General features: G+C 50.4%; 1 protein-coding gene across 4 annotated transcripts in view; it reads right to left on the bottom strand.

Moving 5' to 3' along the window:
* Window positions 1-17,646, bottom strand: part of ROR2 (receptor tyrosine kinase like orphan receptor 2) — a 191,572-nt gene that overhangs the window by 32,630 nt on the left and 141,296 nt on the right. For 3 of the 4 annotated variants that reach the window (XR_012503484.1, XM_074355732.1, XM_074355734.1), the window contains exon 2: window positions 10,619-10,696. Coding sequence is in view for 3 of the 4 variants with exons in the window: in XM_074355732.1 (XP_074211833.1) it covers window positions 10,619-10,696 (78 nt within the window). In the remaining variant the exon portion in view is untranslated. Of the gene's footprint in view, window positions 1-10,618; window positions 10,697-15,585; window positions 16,542-17,646 lie in introns of those variants that run through there. The other variant, XM_074355733.1, reaches the window with a different exon arrangement.

The raw sequence follows: 17,646 nt of genomic DNA, 5'->3' as shown, positions 1-17,646 counted from the left end.
CGCAAAATCCTGAACTCGGTCCCATCTGCAAAGTCACCTGTGCCATCAAACTTGGTCCCAGGTTCCAGGAATTAGGATGCGGACGTTGTTGGGAGGCCATTATTCTGTCCACCACGTATAGTCTTCTTCTATCTCGCCTCCTTCCTGAACTACCTGAGTTATAACAGTTTCTGAATTGACTGCCTTAGATTTTCTGCTTACATATCATTTTCTTCAAATAATAATAATAATAGAGCCTTTTTGCTTCTAAAGTTCATACTGCTCATAGACACAAGGAGATCTTGCCTCCTGTTCAACATTACTTTTTAAATATTTATTATTGTATTATTTAGTTACTTTATTTGAAGGGGAAGGTAATTAGGTTTATTTATTTTTAGAGGAGGGACTGGGGATTGAACCCAGGACCTCGTGCATGCCAAGCATGCGCTCTACCACTTGAGCTACACCCTCTCCTCAACACTATTTTTGAGCTAACCATTCTAAATTCTGAAATGCTGCAAACACAGAGAAAAATACAGATATTAACATAGTAATACTCATGTACACAACGTGAAGATTTTACGCACCGTTTTATGGCTACTAAGATTGTGCTGGTGTGTTTCCAGTAACGATAGGAAATTAGGATAATATGCTGAAATCTAATAGTTTGCCTATAATAAACGCAGTTTTCTCTCCACCAACATCCCAATTTTTAAATGGAACTGATCAAGATGAGTCTAAATCGAACTGATCAAGATGAGTCTAAATCGAATTTATTTTTATTTTAGCCTCAACAGGCCTCAGTGCCATTCCCAACATCTGAAGACGCATGCCTTCCATCAGTTCTGTAAAATTCTCTACCAGCGTCCCATGCGATGTGTTATTTCTCCCTTCCCCTTTACTTCTCCTCAGTAATGTCTTCTCTAGATTATGCTGAACTCCCTTAATGTGATTCCTCGTTGTTCTTCACCTACCTTCGTCTTTTCTATTCTTTTTTTAATCTTTACCTATGCACCATCTACTCTCCATTAAGTTTCTCATTTTATCTACTACATTTTTTCATTTCTAGAGGATCTCCAGATCATTATCAAACCCACCCCGGCTTTTTCTTCCTTTATCTTTAATCCTCCTGGCTTCACTGTTTACTAACTCCTCACTCACCCTGGGCCTCTCTGAGTGTAGTCTGCAGTTTTTCACTGTGGGGCTGAGTTTTCTGGGAATCCCTTGAGGACTGAGTCCCTGCAACAGGCAGTGCCAAGTGTTCAGGGGAACTCCTGGGCCTGGGACTCCCCCACGACGTTGCAGTCATATAAATTTGGTTTCCTGAGGCGTGGGTCCAAGTCTGAGTTCTCATGGGAATGCCTCCTCTCCTGCACCTCAAGCCGGGGCTGAGGGGAGCCCTCTCTTCCCACCCTTCTGGGCTCCTGAGTGAAGAATCACTCCTTATTTAGGTCTCTTTAGCCATGGCGGTTTATCCACAACCCCTCAGACCTCTGCCCCACGGGTGGCCTTCTAGCTCGATACTGAAACCCAAGGCCCCTGTTGAAACTGATCAGAATAGTTCCTGCAGCAGAGATGCTGTTTCATAGGCCTTTTATTAAGGCATAAGAAATGCAGATTCCTTCATTTTCCTAAAGCCAAACTTGAGTTTTGTCTCAACCCCTGATTTCTCCTCATGGAAGGAAATGTAATACACCCAATTCCACGTGAAATCAGTAACTTGCGCCTATTCATTTCATTCCACACGATCTCAAAATCAGGATTTTCTGCTTCTGGGTAGAATAATCCAGCCTCAGAGCACTGGAGGATCTGACGCGTCTGCAGCTGCCCTCCGCCCGCACCCACTGTGGCCGACGTGTCCCCGTCTTACTGGTGTTCCTTCGACCCTGGAGGCGGTGGATGCGTCCATATCTGCTCCCACGGCCACACGGTGACACTGTGGCCTCTCACTGCCGGAGAGCTCAAGTCATGACCGCATGGCACCTGCAGAATCCAACTCTTTGTCTCAGATAGAGGTTTCCCCAGGAAGAGTGGGCCACTCTCCAAGGTTGCAAACAGAGGGGAACCACCTCAGTGGTTCCTGCCCCGGAAACCCAGGGCCACAACAATTCTGTTTTCTTCCTATTCCTGGCCCCTGGGCAGTTCTAAACCATCTCTCTTGCAAGTTCATCTAAGCATTTACATCTTTTACTAATACTGTATTGAGCAATTGTATGTAATTTAAGTGGGAAGGTGGCCAAGTTAAGGCTGGTCCACCATCATAACCATCATTAGTTCTCTAGAGGCCAAGAGCAAAATGGAAAGAAAGTTCTCTGAAGGTGAAGCGCAATGTTGCTGTTTCCCTCGGTGTTTAATTCACAGCCAGCTGTTTAACCTCGCAGCTTCATTTCCTTTAAGTGTGACATGTGGGGTTGGTACGTGCTATTGCTAAACTCCCCTCTAGCTCACAAAGGCCTCCTTTAGGGCTGCTCCACCCTCTCCAGACACGACTCATGGGAGCTGGGCACAGACGACTGAGAGCTCGGCTACTGTGGATCCAGCCAGCACTCAAGGGAGAACAGAAGTCTTCCCTTTCAGAACCTCCTACACTGTTGGTGGGAATGTAATTCGGTGCAGCCTCTATGGAGGACAGTATGGGGATTCCTTGAAAAAAACTAAAAACAGAGTTACCATATGATCTAGCAATCCCACTACTGGGCATATATCTGGGAAAACTCTAGTTTGAAAAGATGCATGCACCCCAATGTTCAGAACAGCACTATTTACAACAGCCAAGACGAGGAAGCAACCTATATGTCTATCAACAGATGACTGGATAAAGTGGTGGTGTACCCACACACACACACACACACACAGGAATATTACTAACCATAAAAAAGCAACATGGATGAACCTAGAAATGATCATACTATGTGAAGAAGTCAGACAGAGAAAGACAAACATCATGTGGTATCACTTATATGTGGACTCTAAAAACAAATGACACAAATGAACTTATTTACGAAACAGAAAGAGGCTCATAGACATAGAAAACAAACTTATGGTAACCAAAGGGGAAAGGGAGGCGGGGATAAATTAGGAGTCTGGGATTAGCAGATATAAACTACTATACATAAAATAGGTAAATAACAAGGTCCTACTGTAAAGCACAGGGAACTATATTCACTAGCTTGCAATAACCTATAATGAAAAAAAATCTGGAAAAGAATATATATGTGTGTGTGTATATATATATATATATATATGAATCACTATGCTGTACACCAGAAACTAACACAGCATTGTAAATCCACTGTGCTTCAATTAAAAAAAGAGAAGTCTTCCCTTTTGATTATCCAAGAGGGCCTCCCCTTCCTCACAGCGGGGTAACTTTAACCACTGATGCTAATGGATTCCATCTCTCCAGGTTCCGGGCCAGCTCTCTGCCCGCCCCTAACTCTGGAGAGTGGAGCTCAGTCCAAGCATGAAAACACACCAAGGTAGAGGTAACAGGAGACCCCGTCTCCAGGGGACTTCACTCCTGCCCCACAGTCAGGCCAATGATTAATGCTTTTTCCCCCCCAACGGACCGTCCGCATAGTCACCAACTGGGTCAAATGACTAAGGTGTTTGAGGATCTGTGTGCTGACCAGGTCACACTGACTGCCCTGGGAAGGAGATAAGGAAAGCCGTATGGACTAGGGTCACGAGGTCACAGGGCTTTGATTGCTGGGAAACAAAACAACCTGCCTGGAAGGGCAGGTGACGAGGGGAACCTGAGAGGCCCGCAGAGGACATAAAGCTGCTCTTCCCAGAAGGAAGTATTTACAGGCCAATAAACCAGTCGGGGCGGCGGTAGTGGGTCCCTCCCGCTCAGACGTTCCCGCTAAGCTGCCTAGTGGTCTGTGCGGAGCCAGCTGCAGGAAGGGGCGGGGTGGGCGGGCGGAGCTTTGCGGGGCGGGGGCGGGGCTTACCGGGCGGGTGGGCGGGGCCTACCGGGGGACCGGGGGGGGGGGGGGGGGGGGAGCACCAGGGTCAGAAAAGCGTGTGAGTTTAGAAAGGACAGGAATCAGGAAATGAGGAAAACCGAGGGTGGGGGATGAAACGAAAGGACCTGAGAGATGGAGGAAAGTAGAGTGCTTGCACACTTGAAGAAGAAGAGGGTATTGTGGGGTGAACTGTGTCCCCCAATGAGATGTGTCGGAAGCTGTGAATGTGACCTTCCTTGGAAACAGGGTCATTCCGACGTAATCAAATTAAGCTGAGGTCATATGGGGGGGGGGGCGAATCCAGCAGCTGGCGTCCTTATACGAGGGACATTTGGACACAGACACAGAGGAGATCACGAGAAAACAGGCAGAGGCTGGAGGCAGGCGGCCACAGGCCCAGGGACTCCACGGATTCCGGGCGACACCAGAGGCTCAGAGGGACACGGGACGGCTTCTCCCTCAGAGTCTCCAGAAGGCACTCATCCTGCCGACAGCTGGGTTTTGGACATCTGGCCTCCACAAGTGTGAGAATAAATTGCTGTTTTTTCAGGCCCCCAGACTGTGGTGCTTTGTCAGGACAGCCCTTGGTGGGGGCTGGAGGGAGTGAGGAGAAAGGGCAGGAGAGAGGTCGAAGGAAGGAGACCGCTGGACAAACAGGGCAACACCCACATCCTCTCAGAGGGACAGGGACATGGATGGACACACACAGAGGTGGAGACATGAATATACACCGGTGCACACACCTGGGACAGACATAAGGCGAGAGCACACATGAGTAAGTCGCTGCAGAATGGTGTTCACACCCCGTGAGCTGAGGAAGACTGACCACCTCCCTGTCACCTTCAGTAGGAACAACAGCCATGGACAGTCCGGCCAGACACTGGCCGCCGGCTGCAACACTCCGCCCCCGCCGAAACGCAGGTCGCCAGCAGCCACCCCGAGAGAGTGGGAGGGGCCCTGCAGGGACACTGAGAAGAAGGAGAAACAGAGAGGAAGGCTTGAAGGCAGAACTGGGCCTCACTGCTCCTGGAAGTGAGCTACACCCCGGTCCTCCCTGGGGGTGGGCACGTGCACGAGGTCCCGTGCCAACAGTCAGCCCTGAACAGCACAGCTGCGCACGCCTTGAAATCTCTCATCTGTAGGTTGCGCTTTCTCCCAGCGCCATTCAGTTTGTCCAGATTCCAGACAGCCAAGCAGGCGTCGCAGGTTCCGGGCCGGCAGGGGGACGAAGGATGCTCTGTGAAGGGCCGGCACGCTGAGACTGGCCAGGGCTCAGAGCCCGGAAACCCATGTTAGTTCTGTCCAGAGGAAGGGGGCCACATTTTAGGCCTTCTACTCACTGCCTGGGGGAGCCCCAGGTTTCCATGACCAGCCAGGGGACAAGAAGGGAGGTGTAGGGACCCAGGTCCACAGCTCAAGCCTGGACCCAGTTCCCAGCCAGACTTAACGCTAACTGTATCTGCAGCTGGGATGCTGTTTTCAAGTTTACCCATCAGCCTTGGGGACTCTCATTCTCCAGTAAACTCCAGGAGACAATCACACACACACCCAGGAGGCCCAGAATAAACCAGAAACACACCCAGCGTCTATGCAAATTGATTCCTGCATCGGACCTGACTCGAGACCCAGCGCCCAGTAATCAGACAGCAGGCATCGTCTCCAAGCCAGCACGGTGACCTCTGCTGATCGCTTTGTTTCCTCTGTCCCAGGAAATTTTAGTTCGGCCACGGCATGTCACAAATAGCAGGGGACAGCCTGGTGAGGAAGGCATCGATTCCTGCCCTATCGTTTAGAATGCCCTTGAGATCGCCTCTAATTGCAACACAGCCTCAAGAGGGGAGAGCCAGGAATTCCCCTTCTGGTTTCGGGGGTGGAGGGGAGCGGCCCTTCTCCTAAGACAGGAGACACAAGCAAGCGGGTCTGTTTTTGGCGGCCACAGGAGGAGCGAGACCAGCACCGCCCGCCCGGGCTCCCAGCAACGGTCCTCTTCCCACAGACATTCCAAAGTAGTGATTTTACAAAATCCGAGATGTTACATGTGCATTTAAAATACAGCCTTGGAACAAAAGAGCAAATGGTTTCTAGGCCAAATGCACCCTTTTGTAAGTGTAATAAAATAGTGTGTCTAATGTAGCAAAGAATACAAAAATTCTATTCAGTATCACTATAGCCCGAGTCCCAAGGCCGACTTCAGTCCTCAGGATGACAGTGCTTTGGCATATGAAACTTCAGGCCAGCTTTTCAGCTGTAAATCACAGTGTCCTTTGAATGCATTTTCTTCTTCTATGCAGGCTTTTTTTTTTTTTTTTTTTTTGCTCTGGGATCTCTCTCCCTTTCTCAATACCAACCACCAATTCTATGTTAAGTGCTCCGTCCTGGCCCAGGGCATCTGAACCCAAATGCTTTCTACTCTTGAAACTAACTTCTCAGATCCCGTTTTGCTCAGTAACAGACTGGCCTGCTGGCCATTTTCGCCTGCCTGTGATTTTACAGACGCGTAGGCATTATAAATGGGAACTGGATTAAAGAAACAGCTCCTACAGTCCATTCAGCTATTATTACTATTTATATGTGATTTAAGCCAAATGTGGGCAAACAGTAACACCCCCTGAAGCTCTTCAAACAAAAAAGCGCAAGGAAAAGTAAGTCTGGCACTGCCAGGCCAGTTCCTTCCGTCACGGAGAGGAGGAGGAGGAGGCCGGGGAAGCACAGAGGGACAGTGGAGTGAGTCCTCTTTTGTGCAGAAGTCATAACCCACAAGGAAGTAAAATCGTACTGCAGGGCCAGAGAACTGAGTGGCTAGGGAGTAACTGAGGCCCCTGGGTCTCCCTGAGGCTCCCTGAGGCCCGTACAGAGCATCCTGTCCCTGAGGGACTGCTGAGGTCTCGGTGCCTGGAAACTGACGGACACGCTGACAAGCGTAATCGTGATGATGACAAAAGACCTCAGCGTCCGGCCACTACCTCCTAGGCAAGTGCCAGGAGCCAAGCCCTTCCACCCTCGGGTGGCTGGGGGTGAGACGGGGCCCAGAGCACCCCCCTGACCCCAAAAGGATGGTGACGTGCCACCCAGTCCGGGTCTGTCTTCCTGCCAAGCCGAGCACAGAGCCCGGCACTCACCACACTACGCGACCCCACTCTGCCACCGCGGAAAATGGACCCCGCTTGCCATGGATCTCCGCTTCCTTTAGTACTGCCTCTGTGCATGCGTGCACACGCTCACATACACGCATGGGTGGGTGCACACACACACGCACAGCTGCTTGACTGGTTAACTTCTGCATTTGGTGTTTCTGTGCCCCGGAGAGGTCCAAGGCAAGCTTCCAAACTCCAACTGAAACTCCCCCCTGCACTGCACTGCACACACACAGACATGCACGTGGGTTTTGTGGTGGTTGTTTTGTTTTATTTGTAATTGAAGTCTAGTTGATTTACAATGTTGTGTTAGTTTCTGGTATACAGCATAGTGATTCAATTTGTGTGTGTGTATATATATATATTCTTTTTCATTATAGGTTATTCCAAGCTTGAATAGAGTTCCCTGTGCTGTACAGTAGGACCTGGCTTATCTATTCTGTATATACAAGTTTGTATCTGCTAATCCCAAACTCCTAATATATCCCTCCCTCCATTTCCTCTTTGGTAACCAGAAGTTTGTTTTCTATCTCTGTGAGTCTCCTTCTGTTTTGTAAGTAACTTTTTTTAGATTCCACATATAAGTGATATCATATGATATTTGTCTTTCTCTGTCTGATTTATTTCACTTAGTATGATCATCTCTAGGTCCAACCACGTTGTGGCAAATGTCATTGTTTCATTTCTTTTTCATGGCTGAGTACTATTCCACTGTATATATATCACATCTTCTTTATCCAGTCATCTCTCGATGGACATTTAGGTTGCTTCCATGTCCTGGCTATTGTAAATAGTGGTGCTATGAACACTGGGGTGCATATGCCTTTTCAAATTAAGAGTTTTCTCTGGGTGTATGCCTCAGATCATTTGGTAACTCTATTTTTAGTTTTTTAGAGGGTTTTAACACAATCACAAGGAGGTTAACAGTCACAAGACAATCAAATTCCAACTAAGCAGAGGACATAAGAAAGCATCCTGTTCTGGGCTTGAGAAGTTACTCCAAGCCCAAACAGGAGGTCAAAGAATCCCGCCTAAGGCACTGAAGCTAATGTTTGGAGCTTGTGGCTAGATGGGAATAAAATTTCTATGACCATTCAGCCCACGGTCATTTCAGCCACTTGATCAGCAAATGCATCTTCCATCCAAGTGAACTGTGAGTCCTGCAGCTGCTTCTGCCTCCCTGAGGGCAGCTGTGAACATCTGGCTTAGAGAACAGTGGTAGCTGGTACAGTGGTCTCATCCTGCTCTCGGCCCCTGCAGACCCGCAGCCCAGGCTCACAAGGAGGCCCCTGCTCTGCCGGGGTCGCAGGGGAGAGGTCTGCACATCTAAACATGGCACCACAGCACGTTTTCCCAAGGGAATATGAGCATCTGCAGAATGACTGCAGGCTGGATTTGAGGCTGTCGCAGTGGTGTGTCCACTTCTGCTCCCCTGGCCACGCCTCCCTCCTAATGGCCCTCCCAGTCCCTCTCCATCATCCTCCAGAAATGAAAGATCTTACAGGGAGTAAATCAGGTGACACCACGTCCCAGGTCTTTCCAGGGCAGAGGGAGGCGCTTACGATGAAACAGAGCTTTCTCCTGCCACCTAGAGAGCCGTGAACGCTCCCCTAGGGCTGCCTGACAGAACTTCCTGGGACGATGGAATGTTCCAGATCTCTGCTGCCCATAGTGCTGGCTTCTCGTCACAGGTGGCCACTGAGCACTTGAGATATAGCTAGTAAGACCAAGGACCTGGATTCTTAACTTCACTTAATTTTAACCAACGTAAATTTAAAGACCTACACGTGGCTGATGGCCATGGGACTAGACCTGATGACCTCTAGCCTCGGCCACCCCAGCCCAGGAGCTGCCACCTTCCCTCAGCCACCCCACGGCAGCGAGTCCTCTTGGCCTCGGGGTCTTTGCCCAGGCCTCCACCTTGACCCCAGACACAACCTCCTCCCACCCTCTCTTAGCGAGTATCAGCTCCCCAGATCCCAGGGTCACATCCTGTCCCCAAACCAAGACACTTCTTCCTTTCCTCCCAGCTGCCCGCGACCTCATCCCTCCCTTCAGGCTACTCACCGGAACTCCCGGTTTCATAACTTGAGCGTTTTCCCTTACGAAGCCGAATCCCCGGCCAAGTAGACGCTAACATGCAGAGACCACACACTTGTTGGATCCCCAGTGTGTGTGCCGGGTCCGGAGGGGCAGTCAGGAAAGACGTGTGGCCGCCTGGACTGCAGGCGCAGTCATGCTGGTGAGAAATGACTTCAGAACCCAACCATCACAAACCATCTTTTTCCTAAGAAATGTTTCCAGAGGGCCCAGCGTTGTACACAAGCTTCTGGAGCCCAGGCCTTGGCTGCCATGGGGACAGGCTCTCCCGTCCAGGCAGCCTGGCTGCGGGGGGTCCATGGGAGCAAGCTGACTTGTGCATTTACTGCATAGCATACTGCAGAGGAAAATCCTCTGGGAGCCTCCACTCACCAGGCACAACCAACAGCAGGTAGATCCACCCACCCTTGATGCAAACGACTATTCTGAGGCCAGAGGGGAGCTTCAGCTCCCTGTGGGACCTCAAGAGGCCCTTTCGGGACACAGGGGGACATCTGGCCATCTTGGCCGAGACTGGTGGATTTGAGTCATCGCTGCTCAGTCCCCAGAAGACCTGGCCTTGGACACGTGGCAGTGAACACACTCCTGGGAGGGCACGTGGACTCTCAACATGCAGGGGCTAAGAAACTATTGTGGATTTCGGGGCTCTGAATCATGCTTCAAAATCGAAATACAGTGCCTGTTCTGATAGATAATTGTTATACACTGAATTGTGCTGCGTCCCCACCCCATTCACGTGTGGAAGCCCTGACCCCGGGTGAGGTCAGGAGCTGGAGCCTTTGGGAAGTAATTAGGGTAAGATGAGGTCATGAGGGTGGGGCCCCCAGGAAGGGATCTGTGTCTTTTTAAGACTGGAAGAGACCAGAGCTCGCTCGCTCTCTGTCCAATAGAGGACACAGCGAGATTGCACTGCAGATGGAGACAGAGGATAAAGCCAAAAAAAGTCCCATTTCCTCAAATAACAGGGCGGCATCACAGGAAACGGGATCTGCTGACTCTACAACTCTAAGACGCCTAAGAAGTACGCCAGGTGAGCAGTGACCTGACAATGACCTCTGGGAAACGCTGGAGGGACAAGACAAAGGACCTGCTCTTTGGTGACCCAGTGGAGAAGAACCACCTGCCCGCCTGAGATGTCCACCCAGTCTGGACAACTACATCTCGAGAATAACCCAGAAGACAGCCGCTTGTCAGCAGGAGACTTCGTGGCCAAGCCAGGAGTCCAGCTCCCAAGGCTCCGCTCAGGCGCACGGAGCTGCCCCAGAGCCCTTCCCTCCCTCCAGTGGATCAACGGGGCAGCGCTGGACCACGGGGCACCCCAGCCATCAATTTCGGCAGGCCGAGCCTTGAGAGGATTGGCACGGGGAGCCCCTCGACTTGGTACTCTCAGAAAGCACCTTCCAACATGTGCATTCTAAGAGCACGGTCACCGTTTACCTTTCAGAGTGGGAATAGGGCCGTCATGTCCGTCCAGCTGTCCCAGGGGTTCACTGGGGTCCGGAACCTCCGCTTGCCCTGGGGGAAAAAACAAACACACACATCAGTGAGATTTCCCTTCCCGGCCTTGGCTTTGCCTCTCGTGCAAAGACCACGGTGTTTGAGCAAAGCTGCCCACTGTGTATAGAAAACCTAGAGGGACTGGGCATCTCGGTCACTTCCAAAGGGCTTCTGTAGCACCAGATCCGAGAGAACAGCAAAAGTGACTTTGGTACTTATCCCAAGAATGGCAAATCTTGGCTCATCCCAGGACGCAGGTGCTTTGCAGCATGTCTGGAGGAAGCAAACGTGTGGCTTGAAGCCCTCGGCTTCATCCAGGGAGGGAGAGAGAGATGGTGACACGGGCTGGCAAAATGAAACGCTCCTGGGGCCAGAGTCAGCAGAGTGCCCTCCAGATAGAAGCCCCTGGTAATTCTGAATAAATTCAGAATTGGAGCGTTTCTTCAGCAGCTCATTCCCTTCCAGGCCGGCCCACGGGCAGCCAGCAGCCAAGGATGAATTTACTCTTAACTATAAGGACAGAAGTTTCCCATCTTTATGGAAATCGCAACCCTACCCGTCACAGGCTGTGTCAGCAGGAGCAGCCATCCCCAGAGTCATAAACACCGAGGGCAAGAACAGCTCTGGTCTGCTCAGGTGGAAACACAGCACAAAGTCATGGGCCCCCCGTTCCGGAATGCCGGGGGAAGGATGGGCGGGTGACAGATGACCCAGAAGCCGTGTGGGGCCTCCCACAGACCCTTCTCCGTATGCCAGCGTGGTGTTCTTTCAAAACTTTCACCCGGTATCCTTGGCCTTGACTGGGTCCCCGTGGTTGGAGGTAGGGGGCGGGGGTAGAAATGGGGAGTCAGGGGTGACTGACGGCACATCTGGATGGATCTGGATTTACAGCATCCAAGTCGGTTTACTGCATCCAAGTCTATCCAAGAGTGGGACACACTGACAGTGCAGGGACGCAGCTTAGAGAGAAGGAAATCCCGACCCACGCTGCAGCGTGGGCGAAACCTGAAGACATTACGCTGAGGGGAACATCAGACGCAGAAAAACAAATACCACACGATTCAGGGGCTCCCCAGAACAGTCAGCTTCACAGACGGACAGTAGGATGGTGGGTGACAGTGGGCCGGGGGGAGGGAGAATGAGGAATTCATGTTCAGTAGGGCCAGAGCTTCATTTTGGGAAGAGGAGGAAGTTCTGGGTGTGCAACAATGTGAATGTATTTGACGCAACTGACTCGTGCACTTGAAAAATGGGTAAGATGACAAATTTTATGTTCGGTGTATTTACTAGTTTTTTTTTTAAATTTATTAAGGGTAGTTTATAATTCAATATTGGGTCATGCCACTTGTCTCTCTTAAATGAGGCACAAGCACGAACAAATCACGCAGGCACCTCAAAAGCCCTCTTAAGACGAAGCCTTGCTCAGAAAAGCTGAGGTCTAGAAGCGGAATCCAAGTGGTTTTCAGACAGAACCAGGCACACGAGATTCTTCAGAGTATTTAGCTACACACACCACTGGCCGGTTGACGCTTAAGGGCACCCGTGTGTCTAAGCTGATCCTCTCTACACCGCTGGTTCCTGAATGACAGGACACGGGAGGTGACAATGTCAGCTTACAGCGCCCTCAGAATTCAGCCCCAGTTCCCAAGCAGCCGACAGGGGCGACTGCTTCTGATGGGCTCATCACAGCCAGTTATGGGAGATTCCTCCTTTCTATCACTTCTGGTCCAAACTTACCCACCTGTCAGAAGCCAGGTTCCCGTGCCATCTCTCATAAAACATCCCTGGTGAACCCCTCAGAAGCAGCATCCTTCCTCTCTACAGCCAGCCCCCCAGAATTGCACACCTCTCCTGCGGCAATCCCACCGAGCCCTGAACTGATACTGCATTTATTTTAACGTTCCTCAGTGGCCTGTGAACAGCTGGAGGACATCCGGTGCTGCGTCTCCAGAGAGGACCAGAGGGCCTGGCACTGAAACCGAGACAGGACCCCAGGGCTGTTACGGGACAGAGACGGCACAAGCCAGGCGGGCCGGGCCATCAACGCCGTTCAGCCTGGGTTTGACGTTTTCAACTGGCATGTCACACACACCGTCACTCAGCACTGTTTAAATGTAGGGCGACCACAGGAAATCAAACACACTTGTACTGTATACACACATCTGAAGAGGCATAAAAATTATTAACCGCTTAGAAATTGACAAATGGTGTGAAACAGTCAAATAAATACACACCCCGAAGAAAAATAAGCACTATTTGCCCGATCCCACTGTGGAAAAGATTCCTGAGTCCTCCGAGGCAGACTGCAGTTTGGGAGCGTTAGGCATCTTCCTGTGCATCCGCGTCAGGTCGTGAACAAGCAAGCTCTTTGCAGGAGAAGAGTCGGAGTTGAACTAAATGCTTCTGTCGACTCGTAAGCCGCAGTCACCCCCATATAGACGTGCAAAGTCACTGCTGACATTAGAAATGCTCCCTGAATACACTGTGCTCATCAGTACGGAGGCCGGGGTGTGACTGTCCCCTTCCTTCAGCCTTAAGCGTTACTCTAGGTAATTTAGCTTGGCTATTTGAGCAAGAGAGTGTCGTCTACATATTTGGAAAAATGGGTACGTTTCCAGCAGTCCAGCAGGCTCATAGCAGGGACCCCAAGCTTTGGGACTTAGACATGAACGAGTGCAGAGGCTGAGAGACAGCCCCTTCCCCCTGCAAGTCGAAACCTGCGAATACATTCACGACATCCAATCGCCAAGGTCCCTAGGACGGACGCCACACGTTTCAGCAAAACTAGGTCCTGTTGTTGCTTCCTGAGAAATAAGGCACCATTTACTTCCTGGAGCTCATGGCTGTCTCTCAAGACGCTGCACCTCCTGAAATTAATGAGCAAAATGTAACAGGGGAAAATGCAAACCTGGGGACAAAGTGAGAACACAAGAGATTTCAGCACGGTTTCTCCTGGCCCTAAAAGGGCCACGAACAATCCAGAAGAAAAAGTGAAACAAACACGAAACAGAACCAACAGGAACTGCCACGCACACGTCAGAATGTCCCTCCTAGTTGTCTGCAATTACATAGGTGATTCACACGCCCTCTCTTATTTTTCAACATCTCTACAATGAGTAAGCATCAAATTTTTGATTGACATAATTCAGATGCCATACAATTGAGCACTTGAAAGTGCTGTGGGTTTGGGTACATTCACAAGGTTCTAAATCCACAGTATTTCATCTCCCCCAAAACACACCCTGTTCCTGTCGGAAGTCTCCCCAGTCCCACCTCCCTCAGACCCTGTGACCACTAACCTGCTTTCTGTCTCTATGGATTCACCTGTTTGGGACATTTTTTATATAAATGGAATCATATAATATGTGACCTTTGGATCAAACATCAATTTTGTTAGATTTTTTAAAATTTCACACCTGAAAGGAAAACAGGGAGAAAGCTGGGGAGAAGCACACTGCATTATGTGATGAGCAAAGGTCACCAGATGCTAATTCAGCACATCAGACCACTGCCCGGCCCTGGGGCAGGGGGCTCCGGCTGCCCAAGGAGACAGGATGCGGCGGGGGCGGGGGGGGGGGCGCACACAAGGGAGACATGGCGGGCGACGACTAAAGGATGCAAGAGCGAGCGAGCTCCTGAGAAGCTAGAGCGACCAGGATTACTGATCCAAAACTGCCATGGTTTAGCAGCTGAAAGGCTCACTTGGGGAGAGACCGGCTCATGTCCGCATTCCTGCTGCAGAAAGACATGGCTCGTGGCAAAGACCAAGGAAGATTCCACCGCCGTGAGTTTAGGGGCCACCGAAATGAACGCAGCGTCAGGAACTCTGCCTTGCCCCCGACTAGCGCGTTCTTCTGCAGGTCGCCAGGGCCTCTAATCCACATGCCCCACCCCATCCGCGCCCCACCTCGGCGCTCGCTGCCAGGCCAGGTCACCCAGGCTGCTCCGAGGCGGTGTGCGCCCCTAACGTATCCCACGCGGCTGCCCTGAGAGAATCTTTACACCCGCGCCCACCTGGGTGGGGCTGGTACCCGCACCCTCGCGGGCTGCCTGGAGATGGGGAGGACCTGAAGGGAGGAGAGGTTTCGGGAAGACCTGGCTGCCCTCACTCCTCAGGCCTTTACTATCTTCTTCCAAAAGCAACGATACAGCTCAGAGCAAATCACACGTCCTTCATTTGGGTTAAAGTACTGACAGCTTTGCTTTTTTTTTTTTTTTTTCCAAAACTGTTGTGGCTTTTCTAGTTCTTTCTTTCCTGTATAAATTTTATCTTTTTTGAACATTTTGGGGGGGAGTAATTAGGTTTATTTATTTGTTTTTTTTTGTTTATTTAACGGAGGTACTGGGAATTCAACCCAGGACCTCATGCATGTTAGGCACACACTCTACCACTGAGCTGTACCCTCCCCGCCAACAGCTTTGCTTCTAACGCCGCACGCATCTGCCGAGAGCGTGAACCGACGACACTCTCGCTCTCTCCACTGGATGTGGGTGATTGTCTCTGTAAACACACATACACACATACACACACACACACACACACACACACACACGATGCAGAGACAGCGGAGAACTCAAACCTTCAATAGCAACAATCGGGTCATGGTGATTTATTAGCTTCTTATTAGATTTTTTTGATATTTATAGAGAGGAAAACATTTTACTCAAAACAAAAATGTAAGTGTGGTTGGTTGCAATGCAAATGATACGTTAACTGCATAGTTTGATCCATCTCACAATTTCACTTTAAAGCCTAGAGACTAACTACAAATGCGGTAACCAGGGTGGGATCCTAGAATAGAAAAGAGGTACCAGGGAAAGGCTAAAGAAAGACATGAACAGTGTGGATTTTGGTAAAGAATAACGTACCGATGTTGGCACCTTCGCGGTGATAAATTCGTACTTACGTAAGATTGAACCCGAACAGGAAACGGAGTGGGGTGTATTTGGAACCTCCACCATCTTCACTTTTCTACAAATCTCAAACTATTCTGAAGTAGAAAGCTTACTGAGTAACAGTCACACATTCTGCCCCCTTAGCCAAGCCCTTAACCAAGGCTCACGAGTAAAGAATTATAGGAAAGATCCATCTCCAAACAGCCTTGCTGGGTGGGTGCTGACCACGTGAACAGAAAACCACCCAGACACACGGGATCCGATGTAGATTCTTCAAAGACTCGACAGCCTGCCAGAGAATGCACAGAAATAAAATCCCTTTGGAGAATGTCGGGTTTCGAGCTGAATTTCACGTTCATTGTCACAGCATGGGTGACATCAGCGCCTAAGCTGGTACGGAGCGTGTATGTGGAGCAGCACTGATCAGCGTCCTGTATATTCAGGGCCGAATGACAGGATGAAAGGACGCACTGTTGATGCCAACGGGCTTGTTAAGAAGTCAGGGTTTCCCACAGCCGTGCCGAAGCCAGGGGTGGACGCCGTCTCCCAAAGTGTGCAAATTCTGAGTAATCAGAAACCGTGACCCAGTCAAACAAGATGTTCTGCAGACCTTCCCTCAACATGGGTCTCGAATTTGACATCTTGATTTAAGGCATCGATAAGATAAAAAGAAATTTACATCCGCAAAGTACGAGTGGGTCTGCTCTGATTTCCAGGCTCCTTCTCCAGGATTAAAATGCAACTCTTTCGTTAAGAGCAGAGACAGTATTAAGAGAGAATTTACTAATGAAGTTCAACCCATGCCCTTGGATTTGAGTCCAACGTGCGACTCTGCTTTTGATCTGTTTCTCCTAAAAATGTTTTGTGATTCAGACTGTTGATCCATTCAGCTCTACCTGCTGATCTGAAGCAGTACCTTTGTCGTGACTTAATTAGACGCAGTCACTGGCATATTTGGACCACTTCAAAGCAGCCTCCTTTTCATTCACCAGAGCTTGGCATTCTTGGATTTGGTCGCCCTTAACGAAGGTCTAATTTCCAAAATATGAGAAAGAACAACAGTCAGGGCACATGGGAGAAAAGACCACAGCCTGGACGAGCGAGCTTGCGGCTGGCCAGGAGCCTCCAGAAAGATGGGCGTGGATTTTCTGACAAGCTGGGCTGCGTGAAGACTCAGCACATCCACTAGCAACTGGAAACGTCTGCCACGTGTCACCGAGCCCACCAACATGTCAAATCAAAAACATCCGTGATGCTGGAAATGCAGCAGTTAAGGAGAACAAGGAGTCGCAGGAAAGGAGCAGAGTAGAAAGCCCTGAAAGGGGAGTCCATTAGCCTGGGAACTGGGCCAGAGGAAGTATGTCGATAGTAAAGCGACTTGATGATGTTTCTGGGAACACGCTTAGGACAACGTTGCACCGGGCGCCTTAACTGCCAGAGAGAAAGCCACACAGCGTCCATTCAACGTGGGCTGCTAGCCCCCAACTGGCAGCAGCCCTCTCAGTTTGTAACTCTTCATTTCATTGTTTCTGACTTTGAGTTGAGTAAACATTAGCCTCTGGTTCTACCTTCCTGACCCAACTCTGCTCTGGAAATAGGACGTAAAAGCCAGCGACCAGAAAATGGAGTCACTCGTGTCTCTCACCAAGGTAAACTTCTCTTTGATTCCACGTCTGCCGCAAAGATATCAAACCCCAGGTGAGTCCAGGCCCAGGCCCATCTCCCTGCAATATTGCCTTCGTAACGCCTTTTCTACCCGCCTCCATCACTGACAGCCCTCAGAGCCCCCAGCAAAGGCCCCGGTGTCAGGGGCCAAGTGAAGAGTTGGCTGAAGGTGGAGTGAGGCCACTCAGGAGGCTGAATTGGGGCCTTTCATCGACCTTCTCTCTTTCCCAGCGCCTACAGCCCCTGGCTTGGTGGAGGGCGCCCAGGCAGAGCGGGGAGGCTGAGAGCCCCCATCCACAACAGATGCGCTGGAGGGGGGGGAGGGGCGAGACCCGACACCCGTCACTGTGACGCGAGCCCTGGGGCCTGATTCCATGGTTGGGCCCACTTGTTACTGCAGCAAAACT

This window comes from Camelus bactrianus, chromosome 31, assembly GCF_048773025.1.
Source record: "Camelus bactrianus isolate YW-2024 breed Bactrian camel chromosome 31, ASM4877302v1, whole genome shotgun sequence".
NCBI lineage: Eukaryota > Metazoa > Chordata > Mammalia > Artiodactyla > Camelidae > Camelus > Camelus bactrianus.
The sequence above is the reverse complement of the archived record's forward strand: the minus strand, read 5'-3'. Positions and strand labels throughout refer to the sequence as shown.